Source organism: Scomber scombrus, chromosome 21 (genome assembly GCF_963691925.1).
Source record: "Scomber scombrus chromosome 21, fScoSco1.1, whole genome shotgun sequence".
Lineage (NCBI taxonomy): Eukaryota > Metazoa > Chordata > Actinopteri > Scombriformes > Scombridae > Scomber > Scomber scombrus.
The window spans coordinates 14604059-14632012 of NC_084990.1; the positions used below are offsets into that span (position 1 = coordinate 14604059).

At 38.5% G+C, this 27954-nt stretch overlaps 2 protein-coding genes across 3 annotated transcripts; both read left to right on the plus strand.

Annotated features, from left to right (window-relative positions):
* The first annotated feature begins 1794 nt into the window (after nucleotides 1-1794).
* LOC134003645 (synaptic vesicle membrane protein VAT-1 homolog) lies at nucleotides 1795-20849 on the plus strand. Of its 2 annotated transcripts, none has more exons than XM_062442900.1 (7): nucleotides 1795-2373; nucleotides 9535-9742; nucleotides 14951-15121; nucleotides 15285-15374; nucleotides 15625-15863; nucleotides 18059-18250; nucleotides 19369-20849. In XM_062442900.1, the coding sequence occupies exons 1-6, from the start codon at nucleotides 1993-1995 to the stop codon at nucleotides 18248-18250; spliced, it is 1281 nt and encodes a 426-aa protein (XP_062298884.1). In that variant the 5' UTR covers nucleotides 1795-1992; the 3' UTR covers nucleotides 19369-20849. The 2 variants fall into 2 exon arrangements, with proteins under 2 accessions (XP_062298884.1, XP_062298885.1); XM_062442901.1 differs by having other exon boundaries at nucleotides 19372-20849.
* A 5598-nt stretch (nucleotides 20850-26447) lies between these two features.
* On the plus strand, nucleotides 26448-27227 carry LOC134003771 (probable phosphatase phospho1). Its single transcript, XM_062443103.1, has one exon. The coding sequence runs from the start codon at nucleotides 26448-26450 to the stop codon at nucleotides 27225-27227; it is 780 nt and encodes a 259-aa protein (XP_062299087.1).
* Nucleotides 27228-27954: the final 727 nt, after the last annotated feature.

The window sequence follows — 27954 nt, forward strand, 5'->3', positions numbered from 1 at the left end:
AGCTGTTATGGGATGTAAAACCTGCGGTCACATAACACAATCGAAAACATCCTGAGAGCAGTAAAGATGACTATCGGTGGAAAAAATGATTATTATGTGTGTGTGTGTGTGTGTGTGTGTGTGTGTGTGTGTGTGTGTGTGTGTGTGTGTGTGTGTGTGTGTGTGTGTGTGTGTGTGTGTGTGTGTGTGTGTGTGTGTGTGTGTGTGTGTGTGTGTGTGTGTAAGTTGCAGAAGCCTTTTCTCATATCTCAGTGACAACTTCCTCTGAACTTAAATGTGAGGAAAAGAAGTGTAACACGGCAACGTCAGACCTTTTATATGTCTTTATTTTTCTACTTAAAAAGAAAAAAGAAAAAAAAGGAATTTCCTGCCCTCTTAAAAATGTCTTTATCTTTCTCACCATTGCTTCACTTCCTGTCTGGCAGACTCAACCACAGTGGCAAGATGAAAGAAAATTATGACAAAGAATCTGTGAGAATTTACATACTGTGTGTGGGTACATGTTGGGCGACAGAAGCTAGTAATTGTGAGGGAAAATTACCTCCTTAACTGTAGCATTTCATTCCAGTATGGCGTCCAGCTGTGCCATATGTTTCAAATACAAGCCTACAGACTGTAAAGGCTTTATATAAATCAGGATTTTCTTTAATTTTCAAAAACTTCAGATCATAACTTATCATAATTTTCATAATTATATCAGTTAACTCCCACAGTAGTTTGAAATAATCCTGTTTCTGCCTCCCAGTCCTGCTCCAGTTTCCGGGCTTTGAAGCTCTCCTCAGCTCTCTGACTCACATCTCTGAGGTTTTGGCCAACAAAACGGATGGGTCACTTTTTAAGCTTCATCAAGCTAGACGCAAATAGCTGATACAACACCGGTAGTCCTAACATCAGACACATGAAATAAAAGCCGTTTTTGTTTTTTTAGTTAAAAAAAGATCATGTGTTATAAGAGTGGATATTCATTACTGAGATAATGTCCTCAATATATATGTTTGCATTTTAACAGCATGTCTTGTTCCTGTAAAAAAAAAAGAAAAAGAAAAAAAAAAGGCATTTGGTTGAACTGCTTGCAACGATTAGTCGATTAGTCAATGGACAGAGGATTAATTGGCAACTATTTTCATAATCAAGCGATCGTTTCTGTCATTTTTCAAGCTAAAAAGCCAAAAACGTTCTGGTTTCAGCTTCTCAGATGTGAGGATTTGTTGTTTTTCTTCGCCACATGACAGTAAATTAAAAATCTTCAGGTTTTGGGCTCAGATGAATCGATGATGAAAATATTAGTTGCAACTCTAATTATACTTCTATTTGACTATAAAGGCTCTGAATGTCAAACGATGCTAATGATAAGTGTTTTTGCTATCATTAGTATTTTCTATTGTTCCTGATATTTTATTTTAAAATTCATGATGTTACTACCATACTCAATCAAATCTCTTTTAACATGTTAACTGTTGTTTGAATTGTCTGTTATGTTCTTTATTCTTGTATACAACACTCACTAAGCTGCATTGAATGTATTGAAGACGCTACATAGAGGTATTTTAAATGTTCTCATTGTTATTATTAATCCTAAAGTCCTGGCTCTGCCTCATTGTAAGCTGTGTAGCTTTTGCCATACTGAAATTGATGGCATATTGACAGAATATCGAATTATTTCTGGAGGCTGTAAAAGCTTTAAAATAATTTATTATGAAAATGCAAACCGGAATCCACGTTGTAAATGTGTGTGTTTTGTCACTGGTCACTTGTTGAGCGGAGTGCACACACAGGAAACAACGCAGTACTGTTACCTCATTGTCTGTCACCAGTGGAGGAGGACACACTTTTTAATGACTGTGAATCATTTTAACCAGAAACACCTGCATTGAACAGGATTTTTCATTTTTCTCCCGTGTGTGTGTGTGGGGGTTCTTTTTTTAAACGCCCAAACAAGCTCAACTTGATCCGGACTGAGAACCTCCAAAGCGCACATCACAAGTAGTCGTCATGTCTGAAGAGGCTCCAACTCAGCAGCAGCAACCACCTGAGCAGGAGAAGAAGGCTGATGAACCCCCGCCAGCTGCTCCAGATGCGCCGCAGGAGTCATGCAGCAGCCCCGCAGCCGAGGAGAAGACCTTCCCCTGCCGTGCTCTGGTCCTGACGGGTTACGGAGGCTACGACAAAGTGAAGCTGCAGGTGAAAGCACTGAGCCAACCTCAGCTGCAGGCAGGAGAGGTGCTGGTACGCGTCAAGGCGTGCGGGCTCAACTTCGCCGAGCTGCTGTGCAGACAGGGGCTGTACGAGCTGCTGCCTGCCCCGCCTGTCACGATGGGGATGGAGTGCTCCGGGATCATTGAAGCAGTCGGGGAGGAGGTGACGGACAGAAAAGTGAGTATACAGGCCTGTTGAGTGCTCAGTCACACCCACAAAATGTGCCACTATACCCTTTGTTAAGTGCTCAATCATGTGTTCCTGAGATGATAAAGATGGAGTTTCAGCATCAAACCAGCTCAGTTTTTTTTGTGAAATTGTGCTTTATCCTTGGTAGTGGAAAATCTGCATCCTAGTGGTCCTCATTGGTACATGGATTCTGGTTTCTGGACAAGACAGGACGTAAACTTTTCCAAACACAACACCAGATTATTTCTTTTATTATAGTTTTGCCTTTCTCAGTAGACTTATGAAAAAAACCTGTAAACTCTCACAGAAAACCACACGCTTGTTCATTTGAAGGAAACTCTATTAATACGTTTAAACGTATGAAGGAAACTCTATTAATACGTTTAAACGTATTAATAGAGTTTCTTTCAAATGAACAAGCGTGTGGTTCTCTTACTTCTCTTGACTCGGAGTGAAGAAAAGCTTTCAAAACAGACTAAAACCTCCATATTACATGCATTTAGTTTAATATGATGGATGACAAAGCTAAAACACTCCATGTTTTAGGTGCAAATCAAATCAATCAATGTGATTTAGTCTATTGCTTGAAAAACACTGCAGAAAGAGAAAAAGGCTATCTGTCCTGCAGATTGTAGTGTTATGAATAGCTGCAGTGTGTTTGATTTACAGTGTGTGCTTGAAAGTGTTTTTACATTCTTCCCGCCGGCACAAGACTACATTTACCCTCTACAAGAAAAGTGCGTTCCAGAGGTCAAGTTTCATTAAGTTTTAGTTTATGAAGTCAGATGAAAAGATGTACAATATTTATGTGTCTGTGGGGTTTTTCAAAATGTCCACTCTCTGCCAGCTCCTCTTAATTCATTAACCCCTTTCTTCCAGTATCTGCCAGGATTCAAGAGCCTTTAGTTAATGTTTTTATGACATTTCTGTTTTTGTTGGAGGTCAGATTGAGTTGAGATTGACTGGTGGTCACAGCTGGTATTGTCAGTTGTGAGTGCTTGTGGCTTAAATCTGTTATTTTGGTGTGAGAGATGCCCAAATTTCTCACTAATGTTTAATGTGGTTAAAGGAATGGTTCACAGTTTTCCCAGTCTATTTTAAAACCCAAAGATGGTGCCCAAATGAGCAATGACAGAGGTTTTCCTTGCTGTTATCAGTCATCCTGCTCAAACATCCTCTTCTAATGTTCTTTCAGTGTAAGTGATGGCGGCCAGGATCCACAGTGTGTCCACACAGTAATTTAGTGCATAAATGCATTTAAAGGCTTATCTGATGCTTACACGAGGCATCAACCACCTGAGTTAGTCATATCAAGTGGATATCTGCGACATATTTAGCATCAAATTCCCACTTTGTTTTTCCTCGGACACTGTTTCTCTGTTGAGCTGCAGTGGAAGTATAGTAACAAAAAGAGGGACTTCGTCACTAAAAAGAAAATATCTACTTGATTTTACAATTTGAACAGCTGAAGCGCCATATTACCTTCAGATAAACTTTTACTTATATTTTTGCATGGAAGGAGGATTGTGGATTTTGTCCCCCGTTACTTACATTGTCTGTGCATTATGAGTGGATCTTCTAATGGTCTGTATGAACAGGAGGAATGAAGAAGAAACAAAAGAAAAACTTGTGTCAATGTTCATTTTGACACATATCTGTTGTTTGAAGACAGGCTTGTGAACCTGTCCTTTTAAATGCATTTACATCTGAATGCATGTGGGTGATTCTTACAGTAACTGTTGTTCTCAGCTGCTTTATACTATATGAGACGCTTCTCCTCCACTTCATGAAATCCTTGCACCTGAACCTCTGAAGGCAGCAGGACTGATATGTTGAGAAATCTGCACCTCCTGATTTGAGGAGTGTCGTGCCAGAGCACGTGTCATTACGCATGACTGTTCACTGTGCTTACTTTCATTAAATCACCTGCAGATGACACCAGGCATCACACACACACAACCACACACACACACCTCTAAACCATCAGACTGGTCCCTTATAACTCGATATTCTTTTTTTTTTCAGTGGTTCATGTTTTATTCTTGAAAGGCATGATGGTGTAAACACTGCTGTGTTAAATTCTGGCATGTGTTGTGACAGTTTACAGCATGAGTACAGTATAATTAAGAGTGAGAAAACATCAGATTTGTTCCTATAAACAGCTTCACAAAACTTTTTTTTTTTTGATTATTCATTTTGGTACCACTTTCTGTTGACAGACCCTTTATGATGGGTTCGTGAGCATTATTAATGGCTTAATGAGAATGATTGATGCTTAATAAATCTTTTACAAATACTTAATAAGCATATTTTTTGGGTTGCCTGGTTGTGAAGCGATTAAAAGGATTTCACACTCTCTGATAAGTCATCAGGCCTGCAGTTATATTTCATGTCATTAATTAAAATAATTAAAGCCTGCAGTTATAAATGTTGATAAACTGTTAAATGGATTTTTGTCTTGGGATGGAGTTGTCTTCCTAAAGAATTAGATAAAGCAAAATATGATGGTATAGAAAAGAGGGATTTTTTACAACGTGGCAACCCAAACATTATACTTATTACTTGTTTATAAATGATTTATGAGGCATTAATTAAGCCATAATTAATGCTTATAAACCCTCTATGTAGGGTGCCTTATCAGAAAGTGGTACCTTTATTGCCATTGTACAAATGGATCATACTTAATTACTTATGAATTATTAACTAATTAACAAACTTTAGTGTAAGCAGTGTCACAGCTCCCGTCTATCAGATTTATTTGTCTTTATGGTCAACCACTTCATTTTCCAGCCTCCCCTAGCCTGATGTCCTGGCGCCACCTATTGTGTTTATTTTTTACCACATGTCAAAGATGACTGATTGCAAGTGGCTTAAAGTCACATTTCTGTGAATGCCAACTAGTGTTTCCTTGTAGGCTGAGATTTTTAGGCTTGTACGGTTGGCACAAAGAATAAAAGCAGCTGATTTTTTTTTTACGCTCTCACTGTTGGTCTCCAAAAAACAAAGTTATTAGCTGGAGTCACTCGTGCTCTGTGTGCTTACATCAATGCATTCCAGGGCACACTCATACATTTTCTGCTTTGTCATTAGGTTGATCTCATCAGCACATGATTCCTGGCAGAACTTCCCTTATTTCTCTCTAAATATTTCATCCTTTGCATGGAACAAAGAGGCATTTTGTTTTTAGGTCCGAATAAATTTAATCCATGACCTGCCATCTCTGCCTCTGTTTTTCATGGGAGATGATAAATTCAGGGAGGTGCACCACCTGGCTCATATTCAGTGAAGATCAATCAGCTGTGTGCTTGTTTCATCCTGGATGTTTATTGCCAGTTTTCACTCCCATATGCAACTATATATCTAGTGTGAACTTAACCATATTAGGCACTAACATGAGAAGAAACAACTATATATAATGTGAGCAACTTTTTATCTAACTCATCTGTCAGACTTAGTTATTAAAAGATGTGCTGACAGGCAGATAGGTGCTCAGAAAGAATGAACAGGCCTGAATTTAGGGGTCAGACATCAGCCTTTCTGTCATATTTGTCTTTTCTGTATTCTTTTCCTTTTTTATTTGAAGTCCAGTCCCTCAGTGTCACTTTGGAATTTCCCTCCTCTTCCTCCCCAATTTACCAAACTCCTATCTCACCCTCCTCTCATCCCTCTCTCCATTTTTTCGAGAGCAAGAATTCTTTAGGGGGAGTGATGCGTTCAAGTTTATATTGGGCTAGACTGAGTTAGGCTGGGCTGGATTAGCATGGCCTCATCAGATAAGGACATAAACAGAGGGGTGGGCTGCTGTATTAGACTGTGTGGGATGGCTTGCAGAGAGGGTACCCCTGTATAAAATGCATTGACAATTCCATCATTATATGTTTGGCACCTTGATTGACACGTTTAATGATGGGAGCAGTCAGCTCTGTTTAACTGGTTCAACTGGCCTCTTTGAAAGAAATGCACCATCTGTTCTGCGAATAAGCTCTTAAATCAACCTAATGTGTAATAAAAGGATGTGCAGCAATGTGTTTTGTTTTGTGGTTAGTACAGGGCACACTGTGTGGTCTACAGTGTTTTTATTCACATTCGCAAAAACAACACTTCCATTGTGTTTGCTTGTGCTTAAAAGATGCAGCAAATAGTGAAACGTCACACACCATGTTTGTATTTTTTATGTATGTCACCCTTTGCTTGCTCACATGAGATTCCCAACAACTGATTCAAGTAAACAGACAAACTTCAAGCATCATTTCAGTTACTTTAGCTTATGTCAGTTTTCCAGGAACTGAGCTCAGCCTTTTGTAATTTGACTATCATGCATTATTAGAGTTCATCCGATGGGGAGGTTGAGAAACCAAGTGTTGAGAAATTGTATCATTGTATTGATTCCCCCCCCCCCCCCCAAAAAAAAAAACAAAAACAAAAAAAAACAGCAAGTCATCTTAGGTGGAAGTCACCAAAACTGTAATGCAGAGTAATGCAAAATGGGCTAGGGGTAGTGTTTGTCTGTGCAAGGCTTTTTATGTGTTTGTGTGTGTTTGTGTCCAGATATTTGTGTGTGTGTCAGCTGTCTATTGTCATAGGCTTGTGCACAGCAGGAAGTGGGTGTGACTCAGAGCTGCTGAAGCTGTTACAGCAGGAAACAGTGTAGCATTCCTTGTGCCCTTCACTTTTTTGGCAGGTTTCACAATGCCAGTGATACTTTGAAAGCAGCCTGTCTTTCTGGGAAAAAAGCAGCATACAAAGCACATAAAGCAGGAACAGCATTTCCCAGAAGCCCCCCTTGTCTGTGCCTAAAGAGTCACATGTTCAGACTTATGCAGCAGGTTTTGTTAAATCCTGTTTAAATACGTTTGACATGTTTTGAGCTGGTTATGTGCAAGTCATGGCTCAGGATAAAGTTTCTGAACTCATGTCACACATTTAGTCTCATACTGTAGAAAGTCCATATGAGAGACCGGCCTGTACAAACAATTAATTCACACCCAGCAACCAAAGCAACCTTGAAATTGTATTTCAGTTAGAGCTGAAACAATTAGTCAGTAGAAAGAAAATTAATCCGCAACTATTTTGATACAGTTAGTATTATTTTAGAAATTGTAGCTGGTTCTGGCATCTCAAATATGAGGATTTGTTGCATTTCTCATATGTAGATATATGTCTCATATAGGACAGTAAATGAAATATATTTGGGTTTTAAACAGTGTATATAAATTCCCATATGTTTGAAGTCCAAAGTACATGAGGAAAAGGCCAGAAGAGCATTGGGAGGTCAAGATTTAAAGATAATGGATTGCAGAAGGAGGGAAATCAAATCTATAAACATTGGCTAATAAAGGACCTAACAAAAGATTCTGTCTTAGGTAAATTAAAGCACAATGTTAAGAAAGTAGGATTTCATGGAGGATGACCTAAGCTTACTTGAAAGAACTGTTTGTATAAGCAAGGAAAAGATAACCAACCACCAATGATGAGTTAACAGCGCTTCAAGTAATAGACATTGATTCATTAAGGGAATACTATATTGTTTAATCTATAATATAGATAATGATAATGTAGTTGAATTTGAATTTAAGTTCAGTTAGTACAAATATCACAAGGTATAGCTTCCAGGAAATGACCTGCTGTTGCTCTGCAAGGATGAATGTGGGCTGTAGTGTAAAGTCTGGCCCATATGTCATTTAACATCAAAGGTACACCAGATGACTTCCTGCCAGTTTGACCTCAATTTGCCGTTTGATGCCACCGGATGCACTGTGGAGAAAAAAACCCATCTGTGTTTGATAGTCAAGAAATTGAGCTGATGAAAGATTCAGTTGCTCTTTCTTATGTCCGCACACCTGCTTTATACTCTTTTCCTTCATAACCTCAAAGTGGCTATAATTAATATTTTAATATTAACAAGGGATCTAAGGGTAATGAAAGCAGAAGCTATATTTGTGGTGTCATGCGGTCAATTTTTTTAAATTGGGGGCAGTTTCATAATTCATAAGTTATACACGGACCAGTTTTTACTGACACTATTTAGCCCATGACTAACAAAAAAAACAAAAGAAGCTCCTCTGACCTTTTTTTTTAGGCTGCACAAAAGATCTAAGAAACACATTGTATGCTACCTCCCAATAGTGGAGCATTAAGCTGTCATTGACTCTGTGTTTTTGTACTTTTTGTGTTTCTGGACTCTCTGTATTTGAGGGTTTTTGATTTTGTTTGTTACAGATGGGGGAGGTTGAAGTGTTATGTATTTTGGGTTACGTTTCATATGTGTTCTGCTATGGTTTTGTATGTGTCAGTTTATTGGGAAGAGGATTGCTTATTGGTGTTGTGGTTTGTTGTTACCGCGTTTTTCCTCAATACTGATTTTGTCACCTTTGCCCATTTACACACCTGCCCTGTATCAGCCTCATCAGCTCTGCACTGCTCCCGATGTCTCCCCCAACAAATCTGCCTGTTCCCCATTCCTTCATTAGTTCATTTTGTATTTTAGCCTGGGTTTCCAGTTCAGTCCTCTTTAGATCCTTTATTTTGTTCATATCTGTTCTGTTTGTTCAGCCCAGCTCAGCATTCAGTTTCGCTTTTTGACCTGTTTTTCGTCAGCCCTGCTTTTCTTATGGTCCCTGCATTTGGGTCTACCTGCTCTGTTTCTTCCATAACATTAGCTGCTAGAGTGCCAGATATTTTTCTCAGGAGTTAGTGGATACTAAAAACAGAGCTCAAAGGTGATCAGAAATACAACTCCAAATGAATGGCAATTATGCTACGTAATCTGCTGATATGCAGATAGAGTAGAAAGTGATAATGTTGCAGTATTTTCTTAGGTTTAAAATGTCAGTTCACCCAAAGTTCAACATGGTTTCTCAGTTACCCTCAGTGGGATCTAGCCACAGGGATAGCTTCGTTTTCTGATTTCTGTCTTTTGAGATTTCTGCCCCCACCCTTACACAATGGAGTAATGAATGAGATCATGTTTTTTGTCATTTGTAATCATTTTGGTAAGTAAACCCTTAAAATCTCCTATATTGAACTGATGTCAAAAAACACTGACAAATATTCAGAAATAAATACTTCTGCCAGTGTGAACTACTTATTTCAGACATTTGACACACCTATGTTTCCCTCTCTTCCTCTCTCCATCTTTACCTCCCTCAGGTGGAGGATCGTGTCATCACTTTGGGCAAGAGCGGCATGTGGCAGGAATTGGTTGTCGTGTCCGCTGACCGCACCTTCCCGATGCCTGAGCAGATGAGCTTTGAGGAGGGTGCTGCTCTTCCTGTTAACTACTTGACTGCCTACATGATGCTGTTTGAGATGGCCAGCGTTAGGCCGGGCAAGAGCGTTCTTATCCACATGGCAGCAGGTAAGACACATGCAGTACATACTGATCCCTTATGTGATTTTGACTGCTTAAGTGCTTTCATTCAGTTTATTTAAGGGCCACAACTAACAGTTATTTTCATTATCAATTAATCGGACAATTACTGTTTAAATTAATCCATTGTTATGTTGATAAAATGTCTGAACATACTGAAATATATCAATCACATTTCCCTGTGTCCTAGATGATGTCATCAAATGTCTTGTTTTGTTTGGGCGGTCCAAAACCCAAAGATATACAGTTTACAATTATATAAACCAAAGAAAAGCAGCAAATCCTCACACTAGAGAAGCTGGAACCAGACGTTTTTAGTTTATTTTTGATTGACAGATCAACTAATCCACTAATTGCTGCAGCTCCAGTTTAGTCAAAATAAATTAAATCAGTGGTGTCCTACACACTGATGAGGAAACAAATAGTGTAGTGCAATATCTTAGGTTGATCAGCGTTAGTTAAAATATGACAATTTAATAATGAGATGCATAATTCCCGGAATTAAGGCCAAAACCCAACAAATTAAAGTGGACATATTGTGCACATTTCACATCTATATGCTTGTTCTTGAGCTCTACTGGAATATGATGTACAGTTAATACAGTTAAAGTTTTAAAAACCAAACCATATTAAGTAATTACTTTGCTATTTCACCACCTACAAAGAAACGCCAGACTGAACCTGAACATTAAAAATGTGTGTTCACAGAAAAGTGGCTGCAGAAGGTAGTCTGGCTCCAAACATATGACAACCACACAGAGATGTGGTGCAAAATATGTTGTATATGGGGAAAAAAGATTTCAGTCATCCAACATTTGAGAATCATGAAAAGAGTAAAGAACACATGCACAGAGTGCAAACTGTTGATAACAGGCACAGCCAGGATCAGAAATCCAGTTGCTGTCTTGATAAGTGGCAGGACAAATAGAATGAAAACAGCGTCAAGCACTGTATTATACACTGTAATATTTTTCTGTTGGCCTTTCACAAAGTGAAACATGCACATCCATGTACGTTCATATGAGGATGTGCTTTTCAAGAGGCTTGGAGTTAATGTCAGGATATGTTTTTTAGAAGATGAGTAAACGATGAAGTTGGACTCTTTGTGCCCAGATGGAACTGCAGTCAACATTGAAGTTAACAATGGGGTCGTACCCAAATTGCGTCAGATAATTGCGATCGAGAACTCCCTTGTGCATATTCTGTGCACCGCCCAAACCTTAGAGAACTGCATCAAGTTAGCTGATCACATGGTTCCATAATGGGAGACATTTAATCGCTCCATTGTTAAGTTGCTAAGCTTTTATTTACAGAAAGGGAAGTGGAAAAAGAAAAAAGCAACTAAAGAAGATATGAGATATATGAGAGTCACGTGGCCTTCCCCAAAAATTTCCCAATATTAGATGATTTGCATGGAGGCAAGAAACTGTTGAAAATATGGAGTGTTTTCAGTATTTCTTAGCCAACATGCTTGACACTGGAAATATTTTACAGTCCACCTCCCTCAGGTTTCAACAAGCTGATTTGACTATTTCTGAATGCAAAGATAAGCTCATTGTAGCTATTGAACAGTTGACACTTCTGCTTGACATTGAAGGCAAGTACAGGAAAGAGACTGTTTTAAATGCTGACAGGGACAAGGTGAGGTCTAATTCATACAGATATGAATCTCCTCAAGTTAAGTGATCAGTTTTTAACTCTTGATCCTTGAACTTGGTCTCAAGAAATGCAAGATCTCCACAGTTTTGGCAACACAACGCATAGTTACATCCCCCAGAAATATGAGGCCAGCTTGTCTGTTGACAGAGACTCCACTGTGGGAAAATGGATGCATTTAAAGCAGACAGGAAAACGTTTGGCAGCCTCCTCTTTAAGACAAACAAGCCAGATAGTTACTCCAACATTCAGAAAGTTCTTTTTGTTGTCCCTTGCCCTTGAGCAGTGCTACATGTGAATATAATAAAAAGCAAGTACAGATCCCACCTGTCATTACTCTCACATTTCATCCCTGCTGCATATCCACTTGTCTAAAATGACAATAGAGACATTTGATGTAAACAGCGAGGCTCTCAGTCTCAACCAGGGAGAAAGAAGTAGGTCAACATCATCATCTACCATGACTGATGGAGAGGAAGATAGAGAGGAGAGCAATCAGGAGAGTAATGATGGCGACAGATTGTATGATAACTATAAAGGACGAATACCAAGCAACATCTCCAGGTGCTCCCATGAGAACCAGACCATAAAACTTATGTGTACCCCTGATAATATGTCCCCTTTAAAAACTCTAATTTCCCAGAAAAAATATCAACACATTAATCGATATCGTAAATAATTGTTAGTCATAGCCCTACTGTGGTTTAGGGTTCAAATTCTTTTGAGAAATGAATACAAATTTGGATTTTTATCATGATTTCATCTCTTCAAATTAGATTAGTGGTTTCCAGCAAATTGTATGGTTGGACAGGCAGTCTCCCCCATGATTTCACTGTGAAGGACAACAAACCCGACAAACAGCTCCCCCAGTCTCCTGGGTAACCTGTGAAGAGTCGGTTCACTAATCAGTTCTCTGAATGCACGCGCATTTCTGTGCTGAAAAATTATCAACCGAGAGACCATTGGTCAGAGGTTAGGATATGCTGAGTGTGTGTATGTGGTGTGTATGTAAAACACAGACATGGTCTCTTAACAGCTTATTCATAAAATGGCAAACATGATCAATATCAGGCATGGTTGCTTTGGCAACACTTGACATTTCAAAAAGGTGCTCCAACACCATGAAATACAAATATTTCCAGTTTATTGTAGAGGACTGTTTGTCCAGGTGTTCAAATAACCAACGTCCAGATATTATTCTGTGCAAGAAGACAAGCAACATAGTCTCACATTTTCTCTTCAAAATGATTGAGCCTGTAAGATAAAGAACATAAATTGATAAATCGTCTTAAAGGTTCCTCTGAATATGCAGTTTGGAAATGTGTTAGAGGACTCATTCAATTGTGTTGGACACAGACAATCACAGTTTTTAACAGCCTAAAATGTCTGTTGGGACAACCTGCTTGGTCTTAAATATAAAATACAATAGTACATACTATACCATGAATATGATGCATCATACTCTCTCTAGTTTGATATATGTGGTCATGTTTAGGCAAGAATTAACTCTCCATGTGTAACAAGACTCTGGTCTGCAGCTCTGTGAGGCTTTACTTATGCTTTGAGCTAAATGCTAATATCAATATTGTCACAATGCAATGCTTACTTGTTTAACAGGTATAATGTTTACTATGCTCATTATCTTAGTTTAGTATTTTAGGATGCTAACATTTGCTAATTAGCATTGATGGGATGGCGTTTGTTTTCAAAGTAAAAAAAGTTTAATTTTGACCTATTGGTGGAGGTAGATTAGGTGATTTAAAGTTGAGATGCAATGAAAAATAACTTTTTAACCCTTTTAGATCATATTGTGCACGTGTTTAACCTTATATGCCAAAATTCCTTTTCTTTGTATTCTTATATCAAAATCCAAGCAAATATGATGTGTGCTAAGTGCTAACCTTGCTAACCCTAACCCTCCATAAAAAATCTGGTAGCATTAGAGGAAAAGTCAAGGGATCACCGATCTTTGGGATGCATCCTCTGGGGAGAGTTAATGTCTGTAAATCTCATTGCAATCCATCTAACACTTGTTGGAATATTTCAGTCTGGACCAAAATAGTGGACTGACAAACCATCCCACCAGCATGGCTAAAAAGTAGTAAATATTAATTTGATTTGTGATTTTTATTTTGTTTGTGCTCTATTAGCACACATGCTATATTTTAATTAGATATCACTCCCATTAGCCAATTTGACATTTCACCCCCATTCAGAAACAAGGTGGCTCCCTAGATTCTTATTTATGCTAAAATTCTCAAGGATTTCCTGATTCGACATTACCCTTATTGTCACACCATCAGATGCTCCTCACATGAGGAAGAGATGTTAACAAAAACTTTCAGACACACAGCAAAACCTCTTCCAGTCAAGAGAAAATGCAGTTCTTGTATATTCAGTGTTGAGTGGGCGGCTTTCAGCTGACCTCAATGAATCAGCCAGATGAGGTCAGGGTGAAGAAGAGGGCAGGAAGGATTACTGGTGAGCCTGCACATCCAGGCAGCCGTCATTTTGAAAATATCCTTTCTCTGGACAACAACACAAGACGATAAAAACCTGAAAGCACTGTTTGCTATTTTAGCTGTTTCTTTGCTCTGAGGTTCCAACCACCCTAAAATCAAATCACCAGCCATGTTTGTTATGGCATCATTTTTAGCCGTGCTAGTGGCTAATGGCTCTATGGAGGGCAATGTCAGTCCACCATTTTGCTCCAGACAGAAATACCTCAACAAATTATGGATGGACTGCCATGACACCTGGTTGATGAATCCTTATGACACTGTTGATCCCCCGAGTCTTCCTCAAAGGCCATCAGGTTATTTTACCAGGATTTTAATTTATGGCCAAATACCTGCAAATCTAATGAGGTTCCCATTAGTTTCAGCTGTTAAGTGCTAATTGACAGACGTTAGCATGCTAATACAATCACTATAATAATAATAATAATAATCACAACTGGGAGTCATTTCAATCTTTATTTATGGATCAAAATGGTTCAAAATGTTGTCTCCTAGTGAAATACAGTGGGCTGATTTAGTTGAGTTGGTATTCAGGTTGAACTCTTGTCAAACATTGATTGTTAATACCCTTGCATTTATAAATCCAACTCCTTTACTGAAGGTTTTGTGTGTCAGGTTTCTACAAAAGACTCTCTCAATCAACCAGCTTCTAATCATTTTTTTTACCCTGCAGGCACATTATTTAAAATGGAAATAATAAGATAACATAAGATTGTATTCAATTTGTCTCTGTTGACTTCAAGTAAATTGTAAATTCTTTCCTTCCTAGATGCTATCCGTTATATTATTATAGGTGCTCAATGAAACAGCCATAAGCAAGCTGTAGTTGCGTGTTTGGCACAGCTAGTAGCTTATTTAATGATTAAATCTATCAGAACAAAGTGCTGCAACAGTATTTCAGTTTTAACAAGTAGATGTTTTACAGGGAGAGATATTACACAGAGCGTGAAAAGCTATGCTGTAGCAAGTGAAACACCTGCGGTTCTTATTCCTGTTTGTGCTGCTGTCTGCACATCTGTAGGTGGTGTGGGTATTGCTGTTACCCAGCTGTGCCAGACTGTGCAGGATGTGACCGTTTTTGGCACAGCATCCGCCTCTAAACATGAGACCATTGCCCAAGGTGGAGTAACTCACCCCATTGACTACCGCACCAAAGACTACGTGGAGGAAATCCGCAAAATCAGCCCAAAAGGTGACAAAAGACATCATATTGTGCTGTGCTGCATAAAATATTCTTTCTTTCTTGGCTTTCTTCACTGGCCAGGGGATTTTATATTGTTATATTCTATATTAACAAGATTTTTTTCTTAAATATTAAGCTGATATGGAGACAAAATATTCTTCTGTCTCTGCAGGAGTGGACATAGTCCTCGACCCACTTGGTGGCTCAGACACTCAAAAAGGATTCAGTCTGTTGAAACCTCTGGGAACACTGATAGTATTTGGTAAGTCATACCAAATATCTCAAGCACTCATTGACTTTATCATTAAATTGAATTACTTTAGTTTGTATGTCTGGTAATGGAATTTAGTATTTATTGTATTTTGAACTTTATTACATATTTGTATTAATTGCATTACTTGTATTAATGTTTGTGTTAGTTGCAAAATGAAGATGATGATCTCTTCACAGACGTAGCTTAATTTAACCTTTGATATTTTCATCATCGTCTGCTCTACTGTTCGTCACTCCAGGTGCAGCCAATTGTGTGACAGGCCAGAAGAAGAACTTGTTGGCCATGGCAAAGACCTGGTACAACCAGCTGTCTCTCACAACCCTGAAACTGATGCAGTCTAACAAGGCCGTCTGTGGCTTCCACCTGGGTTACATCTCTGATGAGCAGCTCATCAGCAGGACTATGTTCACGCTGCTGGAGCTCTACAGTCAGGGAAAGATCAAGCCCCGCATCGACTCATGCTACCACTTTGAGGAGGTTAGTTTGAACATGTTTTAGATTTAAAATGTGATATAAAATGATAGCACAGTTTTGATTTTTACTGTTCTCGTCAATTGAAGGCCAAACTGTAAAGAAATGTCTTTAAAGAGGAAAATAAAGAAAATTATAGTGGATATCTTGGTGATTTGCCACACACACACACACAGCTTGCATTTAGTTTCTTTTTCTGCTGTGAATTAGATTTAAAAAGATGTATTCATATCTGTACATGTGAATGTCAAACTATTTCTTTTTGGTTTTAATACAAAAACAAAGACATAATGGCTTTTTTGAGCTACACAAAAAGATGAGTCTGTATCTGCTGTGGGTGTAAAGACAGGAGATCCACCGAGGCTTCTTCTGCGTCACAACCTAAAAAAAAAACTGGTGTTTTCCTCCTTTCCATTACTCATGTGCTGTGGTAGGTGAAAAAAACTTGGTCCCTACATCAGATCAGATAGTACTTAAGGGCTGTTGCTAGGTGACAGTCTACATTGTTGCCGTGGCATCCACTACTTTGGGTATCTGTGTATTGAGTTTCTCTGGCTGGCTTCAAGGATAGATATGAGTTGGACTGAAGACACCCTGGTTGTATGTCTGCGAGCAGGAAACAGATAATGGCTGAGGCAGGAAATAAAAGGAAGTGCAGGTGACATGGGGCATAGATACCCATTGTTTCATTAATCTTCCTCCGAATGTTGGCTGATAGGTAATTTGTGCATGCGCATATAGTTACTGAAAAACAGGCCTAACTAAGATGATCTTTTATATCTTGCTATTATGACCTGAATACGCTGCTGATTTGGATTGAGTTTATTTATAGATGTTTTATATTCTAACAAATATATTCTATGCAAATTATAATGATAGCATGTTTAAATTAAAATATGTGTTTTTAACATGATCTTAGGAAGATGAAAAGCAAGACAGACAAAAATATAACATAAAATTAAACAATAAAAATCATTAAAGCACAAGTTACATCAGTACACACTAAACCAAAAATAGTTATCCACACCAACATGTTAAATACAACAATAAAAAAAGGCTCTTATTGTTCCAAATGATGATGTTTAATGTTAAAGGGGTCCCCTAAAGTAACAAACCTATAGAGAATTACAAGCAAATTCCCCTGTTCCTCTCAGCTTGACATTGTTTTAGCAACTTTCAGCTGATTGTTTTGATTTTACAGTCCACATCTTACCTGCTTCATTTTACCCTCACTAACCTTGATTTCAGCTGCAGCAGGCAGCAGTTTTAAGCTAAAAAGCTCTGATAAACTAAAGCTAGTTTAATGCTTGATGCAGTTTCCCTGGCACGAAGGTGTGCCCAAAAATGTGTTTTGAGTCACAGTTACAAGCTGTCGTGCACCTCTGGATTTTGTTACCAGGTGCGTGCTGTGAGCAAGTAGGTCTATCTGTGTAGCATGCCCTTATGGTGACAACATTGGGAGGGTGTCTTGTAGTAAAGTGAATGTGTTGTGTATGTCTGTAGACTGCAGATAGACCCTTCTTGCATGCGGAAATAGCTGAAATGCATTTCCTCACTGATAGCACGCATTGGCATCACAATACAACTATATTCCCAGTCGAGACATCTGTCTGCATGTAAAACAGGCAAATCATCTCCTCTTATATCGCCTTTGTAGTTGTAATAGCCAAGTACATACATTCTTCTTCAGCAACAAGTTTCAAGGCACTGTATTTAGCCATGAGCAAGTATAAACAAGACTTTACTGTACACTACCTACTCATTACTATATGGCAGAAAGACAAAGTTAGTGACCAGCTGGTGAACATTTATTAGTGGAAGAGCCAGATATTTCCCTCAGGAGTGAATGAAGACCAAAAATAGAACTTATATGAGGCAAAATATTACACTGACATTAGTCAAGTGGACACAAACACAACTCCAAAATGAATGCTAATGCTGCTCTGTGTTTGTTGAATGTGTAAATAAGCAACTGTTTGTGTTCAGTACAACACCTTTGACCTCACCACTAAAATAACACATTTTCTGTTGTTCCCCTCTAAGCAGCTTTACAGCAGCCAAAGAGTTTTTTTTTTTTTTTTACAGGGTTTGGAGAGTGATTTAGAGTTTTTAGAATTGGACATAACAGGGATCTAACAGTATCTGTTTTTGTCAGAAAAACACCTTCTGTACACATCCATTGTGCTCCTATCTTTTCACAGGTGGCTGATGCCATGAGACGCATGCACGAACGCCAAAATATTGGGAAAGTCATCCTTCTTCCTGAACCCAAGAAGGTGGAAGAGAAGCCAAAGTCCAACCCTGAGCCCGAGGAAAATGTGGAAAAAACTGAAGCTGCCGTCGACGAGAAGAAAGAAGAGGCCAAAGAGGAAGTTAAAGCAGAGAAGGATTGAGTAAGAGAGTTTATTCGGATGGTATTTTCAACAGCTTCCTCATTGAGGTTCTCCATTATTCCATTGTCAAAAAAAAAAGAAAAAAGAAGAAAAGCGAGATGCTATAAATTCTTCGATTTTGTCATTATCTTCAAATGTTTCTGAAAATTTGTTGTGCAATATACAGCTATATTATAGTGTCTGTGTTGGGAACACCTGTGTTTTAAGTAAAAATGAAATGTAATCTGTTACGTTAGCTTCAAAATGATATATTCTGATCACAGACCTGACAACAGCTCAAATTGTTCATTAAATGTGTCACAGAAAAAAAGAAATCTGCGTTTTTCTTTAATTGGTATCATTCCTGCAATCTGGCAAAAGGAATGACGTATAAAGGATGTAATCAGAATACATTACTGAGCTGTTGTAGATTATAAATTTGAGTAATTAGTGACTGCAGTTTATCAAATAATGTACTGTAATTTAACCACTCAAGCCTGTTTTATCAGTGTAAGACTTGTTAGAAATAGCAGTAGTGATAATTACTCAAAGTTTTAAGTGAAGATTGTGATGCACTACTCAAAAAAGGCGTTGTAGTTGTAACATTACTTTATATCTCTGTGGAAAAGCCAGGTGAGTATTCTATTGTAGTATAATTGTGTGTGTGTGTGGTTTCCTCACATTTGTGCCAAATTTAAAGCCAGCTTTCACCACTGCCGTCAAGCCAACTGTGAATAACAATTAGCGGGACTTCCTCTGCCTTGGCAATCGCTCTTGGGTTTTTCTTCCAAAACAATGTCTTGCTGAACTTGAGTTAAAACTGTTTGGAACGCCATGCGAAGGCGGGTATTCTCACCTCGATGTTGTCCTGTGATTTAGCTGCTTCTTAAGTCTTTTTATTGCTTCATCAAATCAAAATGAGCAGTGCCAAGTTTACAGAACTACAGTATGTGTTCAACATTTTTGAGGGAAAACTAGGATGATGTCGCGCGTTCATGTCAGCCTTTTTTTCTTATCATTATCATCACCGTTATTATGCACTTAAACTTTGTATTTTATATGTTCAATACATATTCATTATTAAACATTCATTTTCATTTCTTGCATATATGTTTCTTTGGATGGATGACCTCAAATAGCAGAGTTTGGGCTCGGCTATTCAGATGTTTTGTCCATCTGTGGGTGTAATTCAATGCTGTGACGCAGAAGACGCCACTGAGACACAAGAGAGAGACTTTTTCCTCCATCCACACCGCACCAGCTCCTCACATTCCTTTCCCCACCCTCTCAGTCCTGCCTTTTGTCAGTATCTGAAGCTGGCCTCTCTCAAAACCCTCTCCCCCTTCAGCTTACTTTGTTTTGATATATAAAAACCTACTAGTAACAATTTTTCACAGATAATGCTTTGTTATTTACACTTGTGACATTTTTTTTCTTTGCCACTTGGAGAAGTATTGTTAAGCTTGGCTGGGTTTCCTTCTCCTAGTATGCAGTAAGATCTGATGTGGAGTTTGAGTGGGAACTGGAGTCTCATTGTGCTTGTGCAAACTTGATTTTCCCACAAAACTCCCAGTGTGATTTATTGTGTGAGTCCTTTTATTTCAAGAATAATTACTTTCTTTTGGGTTGTTCTTATTTCTTAAACCCAAAAGCCCTGTATTGTGCCTGATGTTTGCCAGATGTTTCCAACTTACTACTGAATTAACCAAAGTGTAGAGGAGTTTCACTAATGAAAATGTATATGAGCTTTAGCAGTAGAGAATCATTTGCTGAAGACACTGCAGCCTACCAACTCCCTTTTGAAAATATATCTGTAATGCTTAAAGATTAATTCAAACATCTGGGAATGTAGAAGCATAACTTTTTTGTGCTTTTTGTGCCAAAATGTTTGTAAAAATCCAAAACTGTTGTCTAAACTTACATATTTGAGAAAAGTGTCATGTTTACAATGATAATTTGACAACACTGTCAAGTGATAATGTCCATTCATGCATAAGAGAGACACCTGGTGGTCAGTGGAAAAGTGTGCCTTTTAATTAGTCATAAATGTTATCCACAAGGTTGCCTATGAACAAAATGTGCTATAGCCTGCCTTGTTAAACATGACAATATCATGAAATAAACTGGTTTCCATCTATTAAAGTCCTTGTTTAAGGACAGCCTTTAATAGGAAAAATTCACCAAATAAAAAGATGATTTAACCATATATATCTATTAAAACCAACACAAACTACATACTCATTTACTCACAAAAGTCTTAAACATTATCATAGTTATTGGAATATATTTGTAGTAATGGTTAATCGATTCCATGATCCAAGCACAGTTTGTAAGACATCTGCTCATGATAGACAGTAATTGCATTTAATTGCGATATAACAGATAAGAGTATAACTATTATGTGTGCTGAATGCAGTGAAAGTATGTTGTTCTAATTTGCAGGATGTTATGCTCCAAAATGTTTTTATGTCTTAATAAGAAGAAAAGATTCAAGGTGTTACCAGTGGGTTTTTTTTTGTCATTTTATATGCACATTTAATGCACACCTGCATAGGCCTTCTATGGTTATCTGTGTTTATGTGGCACTAACCTGTTTGTATTATTAAAGTGTTTTCACACATCTTCCTCCAAGCTTGTGAATTACTGAATTGATTCCATGACGCTTTTAAGGACGCTGTGTATTTGATGATTTTTACTGACCTTCAGCGGTAGCCATAACGACACTGTCAGGTAACGGCAAATCCTGTGTGTCAAAACTGTGTGTCGTGAACAGATGTTTGTTAATTCAAGTCTCTTATAAGCTTCACTTATGATTAGGTGTACTCAACCTGCTTGAACCAAATAAAAAAATCAGAGCCAAGAAAAGCCAAAAACCACAGGTGGTTAAAATGTCATTAAACTCACCACTACTTGTAAGAGAAATATTAGTACTGGATCTGCAAACAGTTTGTATTTGCTGACTGTTATCCTGACAAACATGGACACCAGCAGGGGTCCTCAGCTGGTCATGTGTGAGAGCAGGCAGTGTGAGCACTGAAAGCTGCTGGATTATGCTCAACAAACTAAAACTTAAATGATCATACCAGTATTTTTGCAAACTATAACTACTTTTTTCTAAAGCATAATATAACACCAGCATCTCAACAGAATCTTTTAAAATTCCAGATTATTTGACTTATATTGTAGCATGAGAGGAACAAATAATAATTTTGTCTTCTCATTGATAAAACATTATGTTTCTACCCTAGAAAAAAACATTCTCACATGATAAAGCCTCAATCACTTAACGTCTGAGTCCACATGTCTGCTTTCTTCAGGTCAAACACCTCTGACAGTTTCCTGTTCAGCCCATTAAGCCAGAGCTTGTGAGTAAGTTCCCATGATGGTCTCATGATCATGGATGAGTGATGAGAAATGTTGATGAGCAATAAGGATATTTTGAGGCATAAAGCAGTCTGCTGACTGCCTTTAGTGTTACCATCGGGTCAAAATGTCATGTTTAGCCCATGTACTTTGTGTCCCAATTACCAAATGTAAAAAATGTTAAAATTGATGTTTCATTGAAAGGTTTCATTTAAGCTTTCTTCTCTGGGCATCAAATCACACTGACATTAAATGTCTTCAAATGAAATTTGGGCTTCCTTTTAAAAAACAATTCAGGTGTTATAGATATTGAATTCAAGGCACAAATTATGTTTTTCCAAAGATTTTCAAAATTTTCATAAGGGATACAAATGTACATTTGTAGCCTACAGCGATAACACGCTGTAGGCTACATGTTGAGATCCCTCTACTATAACAACTAGGATGCACACAAAAAGCTGCTGTATGTGTTATAAGAAAGATAGTGCCAGATATTCACACACAGGATCTCTACAGTCCAAATAAAATCCTCAAAATGCATTTTAGGCTTATTATTTTTCTGAGGAGATAGCCACAGAACACTGTTAATGAATCATAAAAAGGGTGAGTGAGAGAAAATGAACCAGTCATATGGACTACACTACAATATGTTTGTAAAGGGTGGAGAGGAGAGGCTATGATGTCCTGATGTAGTGATAACATCATGCTTAGGCTATTATCCATTTTTCTCTATCAGCCAAGAATGTAACTCTGGAGGTTTAACTTGTTCTTGCCTCATTAAGAAACCGTCTAAGCCTCTTGCACAGCATACTTTACACAGACTTGGGAAATTAGATGATTTTCCTTGTTTAACCCTCAGCTGTCTGCAGCGGATGACAGTCTCATACCAGTACTTGAACTTGCTGGCTCGAGCCAGCCTCAGTTTATTTTTAGGTGGGCATTTTCAGCAAGGCAAAGTGACAACAGAACTTCAACACTAGTATCTTCTACACTGTGTCAGCTGTTTGATGGTCAATCATGTCAGTTATTGGAAGGCTGCTAATATCGCTGCTACAGTATCTGTCTGAAATGTGACCTACTTTGAAAACAAATGCACCAGGCAATATACAGCACTGTACTTTATGGTGTAGTTAAATGACTGGTTCTGAATTACTGTATGGTCCAAATATAGTGGAAGGAAAGGCTTAGTTTCAAAAAAGGCCCAGTGAGAAACAAAATAATAACAGCTGGAAGCACCTGGATTGCAAAAAAATAAATATTTCTTTTTCTTTTTTTTTCTTTTTTTATTGAAGATTTTTAGGTACACATGTTGTACAACTTGATGTACTTCTACTGTGCGCATTCTATGCAAAAACAGTCTTCTTATTACTGTTTTATTACAAGTTGATACTGTAGAGGGCAGAAGATGAGTGGAGAAATTTACAGTAATTGGTTGAAATGTAAGGGAATATTTTTTAGTGCTCTCCCAATTCTGCCTCTTAAATACAAATTTGTGCCTTTTTTCAAGCAAATGATTCCAACTGTATGTGTATCTGTTGATTATAGAAAAGCATGTTTAGCAAAACTAGCCACCCTGAACTGCCACTCTGAATACATTTTCATATAAATGTGTTCCCTGGACACAGTAGGATTTAAAATCATAACCCTACTAGAGTACTCAACATGCTCCTCACAAATAATAATAAGTTGTTCTCTAAAACAATGACAGCAGCTCATTAGTAGTCAATTACCATTTTCCTAGAGTCACTGTTAAAAGCTGTTTTATAAAGCCATTCAATACAGCTTATTAGTGCTACATTAAAAATTAGGGTTGCAACTAATTACTATTTAGTTTATTATTTTCTTGATTAATCAATTGCCATGGTAACCAGGACAAAGACATCCGACTTCCAGTCCTCCAGTACCTTCACTGGCTACCTGCTGTTTTCAGAATACAATTAAAATCCTTCTTTTGGTTTACAAACCTCTTGCTGGTCTAGCACCACAGTTTGTCTCAGACATGCTGTCAGTTTATAACCCCAGAAGATCTCTCCAGTCACAAGGTAGAAATCTCTTGCATGTGCCTAGAGCACTTTCATAGTCTGGTGAGATTGCATTCAGTATTTATGCACCTAAAGAATGAAACAGTTTGCCTGCTGAACTTGGACTTGCTCCAACACTGTGCTCTATTTTTTTTTAAAACTAACTAACCAAAGAGCCTCCCTTTCACTCCAACATTTAATTAAATGAACACACCATATTTGTACAGTATGTTTGTTTGTATGTGTATGCATGCATTAATGCTTTTTTAATGTAAGGCACTTTGAACTGTTTTAAAAGTGTAGATAAGTGTCTCAAAACCCAAGTTAGAGTCCTCAAAAATAAGATAAGAGGTACTTTATTAATCCCCTAGAGGAGAAATTGAATGTCACCTTCACACAAAGACCAATGCCAACATCCAGCAAGGAAACATACAGACTCAGGCAGTACACGATAGGTGCAAGGCGCCACAACAACGTCAGTCAAACAATCCACAACATTCAGCATTCAACAACTATGTTCATTAAAAAACCTCACTGCACCAGGTATTAAGGACCTTATAAATCTTACTGAAGAGCACATTTATTACATCACTAGTCTGGTACTAAAAGAGCTCTTCAGCCCACCAAAAACACTGTAACAAAAAAAAACAAAAAAACAAAAGAAAGAACAAAAGAAATTCAGTTTACTGTCATAGAGACTAAAGAAACAAGGAAATATTTACATTTGAAAAGCTAGAATCAGAGATTGTTTTTAATGACTCAAACATGTATTTATTATCAAAACGGTTGGCAATTAATTTAACAGCCTATTAACTAATTGTTTAATTGACTAATCGTTGCAACGCTATTGAAACTATATGGAAAGTTAAACAAACGCACATACAACTATGACTGTGTTGTTTATTTTGATAGGCGTGGACGGAAGTGGCGTGCTCAGACTGGTTGACTTGACGCAGCGGCTTTAAATGGGAATACCCTCTGTGCTGCTGGGGGAGTCTCCTTTAAAAAATCTTGCCGCGTCACTGGGATGCGGTTGCTGAAGCCGGGCACTTAGCCTACCATCCCCTCTCATATGCTCTACACTGGTAGGCCTGTTTTTTTCCTGTTTATTCCTTCCGTGTTTTCCTGCTCTGTCTGCCTCTGTGTGGGATTTCATTATTGCAATTTGCCTTTTAATCTTTACTGCTCGGACACAGACAGTCAGCCTATTAATAAAGACCGGCGACCGAGCCTCGCTAATGACTTTGAGTGGTAACCTCTGCTGCACAAATAGCGCGCCCTGGGTTAAAATTAGATAGCTTAGTTGTGTGTAAATATGTCCTATTAATAATGTAGCTGCTCTGGGAAAGCGGGCGTGAGCTCACTGGGCACAATGCGTCGGTGCAGCCGAAACTGCAGGTTATTAGACCACCAAGCAGTCTGGACCAGCTGGGCTCTGCTGTAACTCTCTGTCAGCGACATGGTATTGTAATAAAAAGGGCATGCATGCATTTCATCATCGTCCAGCTAAGCTAAGCTTCCCTGCAAAAGCAGAAAATTAGAAAAAGCTTATTCCCACTGGGAACAATTCACTTTGCTGGTATCATTTAATAGCATTAGGTGCACATAGCCTATTTGAATATTAGAGCTAGAACTGGCACATTATTTCGGCTCAGACTTCCCAATTTTAATTATTTGGCACCACGTTATACTTTCTGTTGTGCTATTAATAGGGTGTAAACTCTGCTACAATGGCATGCACATTTACACAGCTTGCATGCACAGGTTGTGTAAGCTGTCTGACTGTGAGCATGGCTATTTTCACACATGACCTTCTTAAATCACTATCTTGTAAGGGCATGCAGTGCATGTCCCCACTCATTACATTACATTGTATCACTAATATATCTATATATCTTTAGATATATGCCATTTTTGTAAGAAATATGACATGGCATTCCCATAAAACTGGTTTCCAGTGATGGAATGCTAAGACTATTTGTACCATGGATCAATGCCAATGCACCAAGCATATTGTGCTGATGTAAAAACTTTGAATACTTGTAATAAAGCTATCATATCAATGTCGCGGAGTAAAATGAGATATATATTTTATTGAGATATACTGTAGTGGAATAAAAGTATCATAGTACTAATCCCTTAAAATTGTATTTTACATTGCTACTCTCTACCACTGCTGGTCCAGTTGTTCCACATATGGTAAATTTTTGCTGTAACAGCTTACTCTTGTTACAACATGCCTGCAACAGTGGAAGGGTTGTGCTACTGTTATATCTCCTATGTAAATATGTTGGCACTCTTCCATGACCTGGCATCTTTAAATTAATATCTGAGTGGGTTGGGGTTTTTTTTTTTTTTTTTTTTTTTTGTCCGCTTGAATTAAGGAATGTGTGGAGAACTGCAATGAGGATATGACTGTGTTGGACAACAGAAGCTACTGCAATGATTTTAAATAGTTTGTGCTACTTCAAGGTTGTTTTCTTTCACAGAGTATAATGAACATCCTGTTTTTGTCTTCTTTTGTTTCATTTAAACTCTCCTCCCTTCCTTTCTTCTTGTAAACAAGTGTTTTCCCTACAGCTAATGACCTATAGTTCAGGTCTCCTCAGCTCTGTATGGTTCAGTGTTGCAGTTTAATTGAACTCTGGACACAGTGTCATGTTGAACTCTGTCCACCAGCATTTCATTTTTAAGGGAAGGATGCAATAAAACAGTAGTGTGGTACTCATAATCTGTCATGCTTCACAAAGAAATAAAAAAGCGATATACTGACAGTGCTGTTTTCCTCTTTTCTTTAGAGAGGGACCATCTGTCAATTCCCCCCCTCGCCAAAGATGACAGCTCCGTCGAATATAACCCATGCTGCGCCACAGGAACAACGATTTTTGGTGTTGTTCGACTTTGATGAGACCATCATCAATGAAAACAGTGATGATGCTGTGTTAAATGCTTTGCCAGGCCAGCAGCTCCCCGATTGGCTGAAAAACAGTTACAGGGAGGGGCACTACAATGAGCACATGCAGCGGGTCTTGGCTTATATGGCAGAGCAAGGCGTGTCTAAGAACTCCATCCATTCAGCGGTGGAGAACATCCCACCCACGCCCGGCCTCCTGAATCTCCTCCAGTATCTGCAGAGCCACCTGCAGGACTTTGAGCTGGTGGTGATCTCTGATGCAAACATGTACTTCATCGAGACGTGGCTGGAGCGCGCTGGGGTGCGTCACCTTTTTCGGAAGATTTTCACAAACCCAGCCAGTTTCGATGCGGCTGGCCGGCTTGTACTGCTGCCCTTCCACTCCCACTCATGCTCCCGTTGTCCTGAAAACATGTGCAAGCAGGTGATCCTTCGAGAGTATCTGGCAGACCGGCAAAAGGAGCGTGGTGGTGCACCCTTCCAGAGGGTATTCTATATCGGAGATGGAGCCAATGATATCTGTCCCTCTCTGGTTCTGGGACCCCGGGACACAGCCTTTCCTAGGAGGGACTTCCCCATGCACAGGCTGCTTGTGGAGATGCAGCAATCCCAGGCAGCCAAGTTTAAGGCAAATGTAGTCCCTTGGGCCAGCGGCGGAAACATAGTGGACTGCCTGAAGAAAATAATGGAGGAGAGATGAAATGTGTGTGTGTGTGTGTGTGTGTGTGTGTGTGTGTGTGTGTGTGTGTGTGTGTGTGTGTGTGTGTGTGTGTGTGTGTGTGTGTGTGTGTGTGTGTAAGTGAAAGAGAGAGCAAGTGAAAGGGGGAAATATAGCAAAGATGAACCAACCCCAATCAGGATATTCATGATTTTACCCCAGCCGCACTTGGTACAACTTATAAAGATGTAGCCAAACAGTGTGCATGTTAAAGGAATAGCTTAACATTTAGCAAAATACTCTTATTCACTTTCTTGTCAAATTATATGAGAAGATGTTTCGTGTTTGCATGGTAAATATGTGGGTTGAACCAGCAGCAGGTTAGCTTAGTTTACTACACAAAAGCAAGGGGAAACAGCTAGCCTCGCTCTGTACGGTAACCTACAAAAGTAAAGGTATGCTATCAGCACTCTGTAACTCACAGATTAATATGTTATATCTCAGTTGTTTATTTCTGCACAAAAACTGAGGTATAAAAAAGGTTGTGGTTTTATGGAAGTTTAAGTTTTGATTTTATCTTGGGTGGGACGGGTTGCCATGCGACTTTTTACTGTTGACATTTTTTATACAAAGTAAATCATCTCAATATAAAGTGATACAATTAGTGACTTGTAGAGGTCTTTGGGCAGTGCTAGGCTAGCCATATCCCCCTGTTTTCAGTCTTTGTCCTAAGCTAAGCTAACTGGCAGGATATTTACCATACAAACAT

Bases quoted from the DNA above. Each gene is read 5' to 3' on its own strand.
- LOC134003645 (XM_062442900.1), top strand. From the start codon at position 1,993: ATGTCTGAAGAGGCTCCAACTCAGCAGCAGCAACCACCTGAGCAGGAG. The intron at 9,743-14,950 runs GTAAGACACATG...GCACATCTGTAG, and splicing joins TCTTATCCACATGGCAGCAG to GTGGTGTGGGTATTGCTGTT. The intron at 15,375-15,624 runs GTAAGTCATACC...TCGTCACTCCAG, and splicing joins GGGAACACTGATAGTATTTG to GTGCAGCCAATTGTGTGACA.
- LOC134003771 (XM_062443103.1), top strand. From the start codon at position 26,448: ATGACAGCTCCGTCGAATATAACCCATGCTGCGCCACAGGAACAACGA.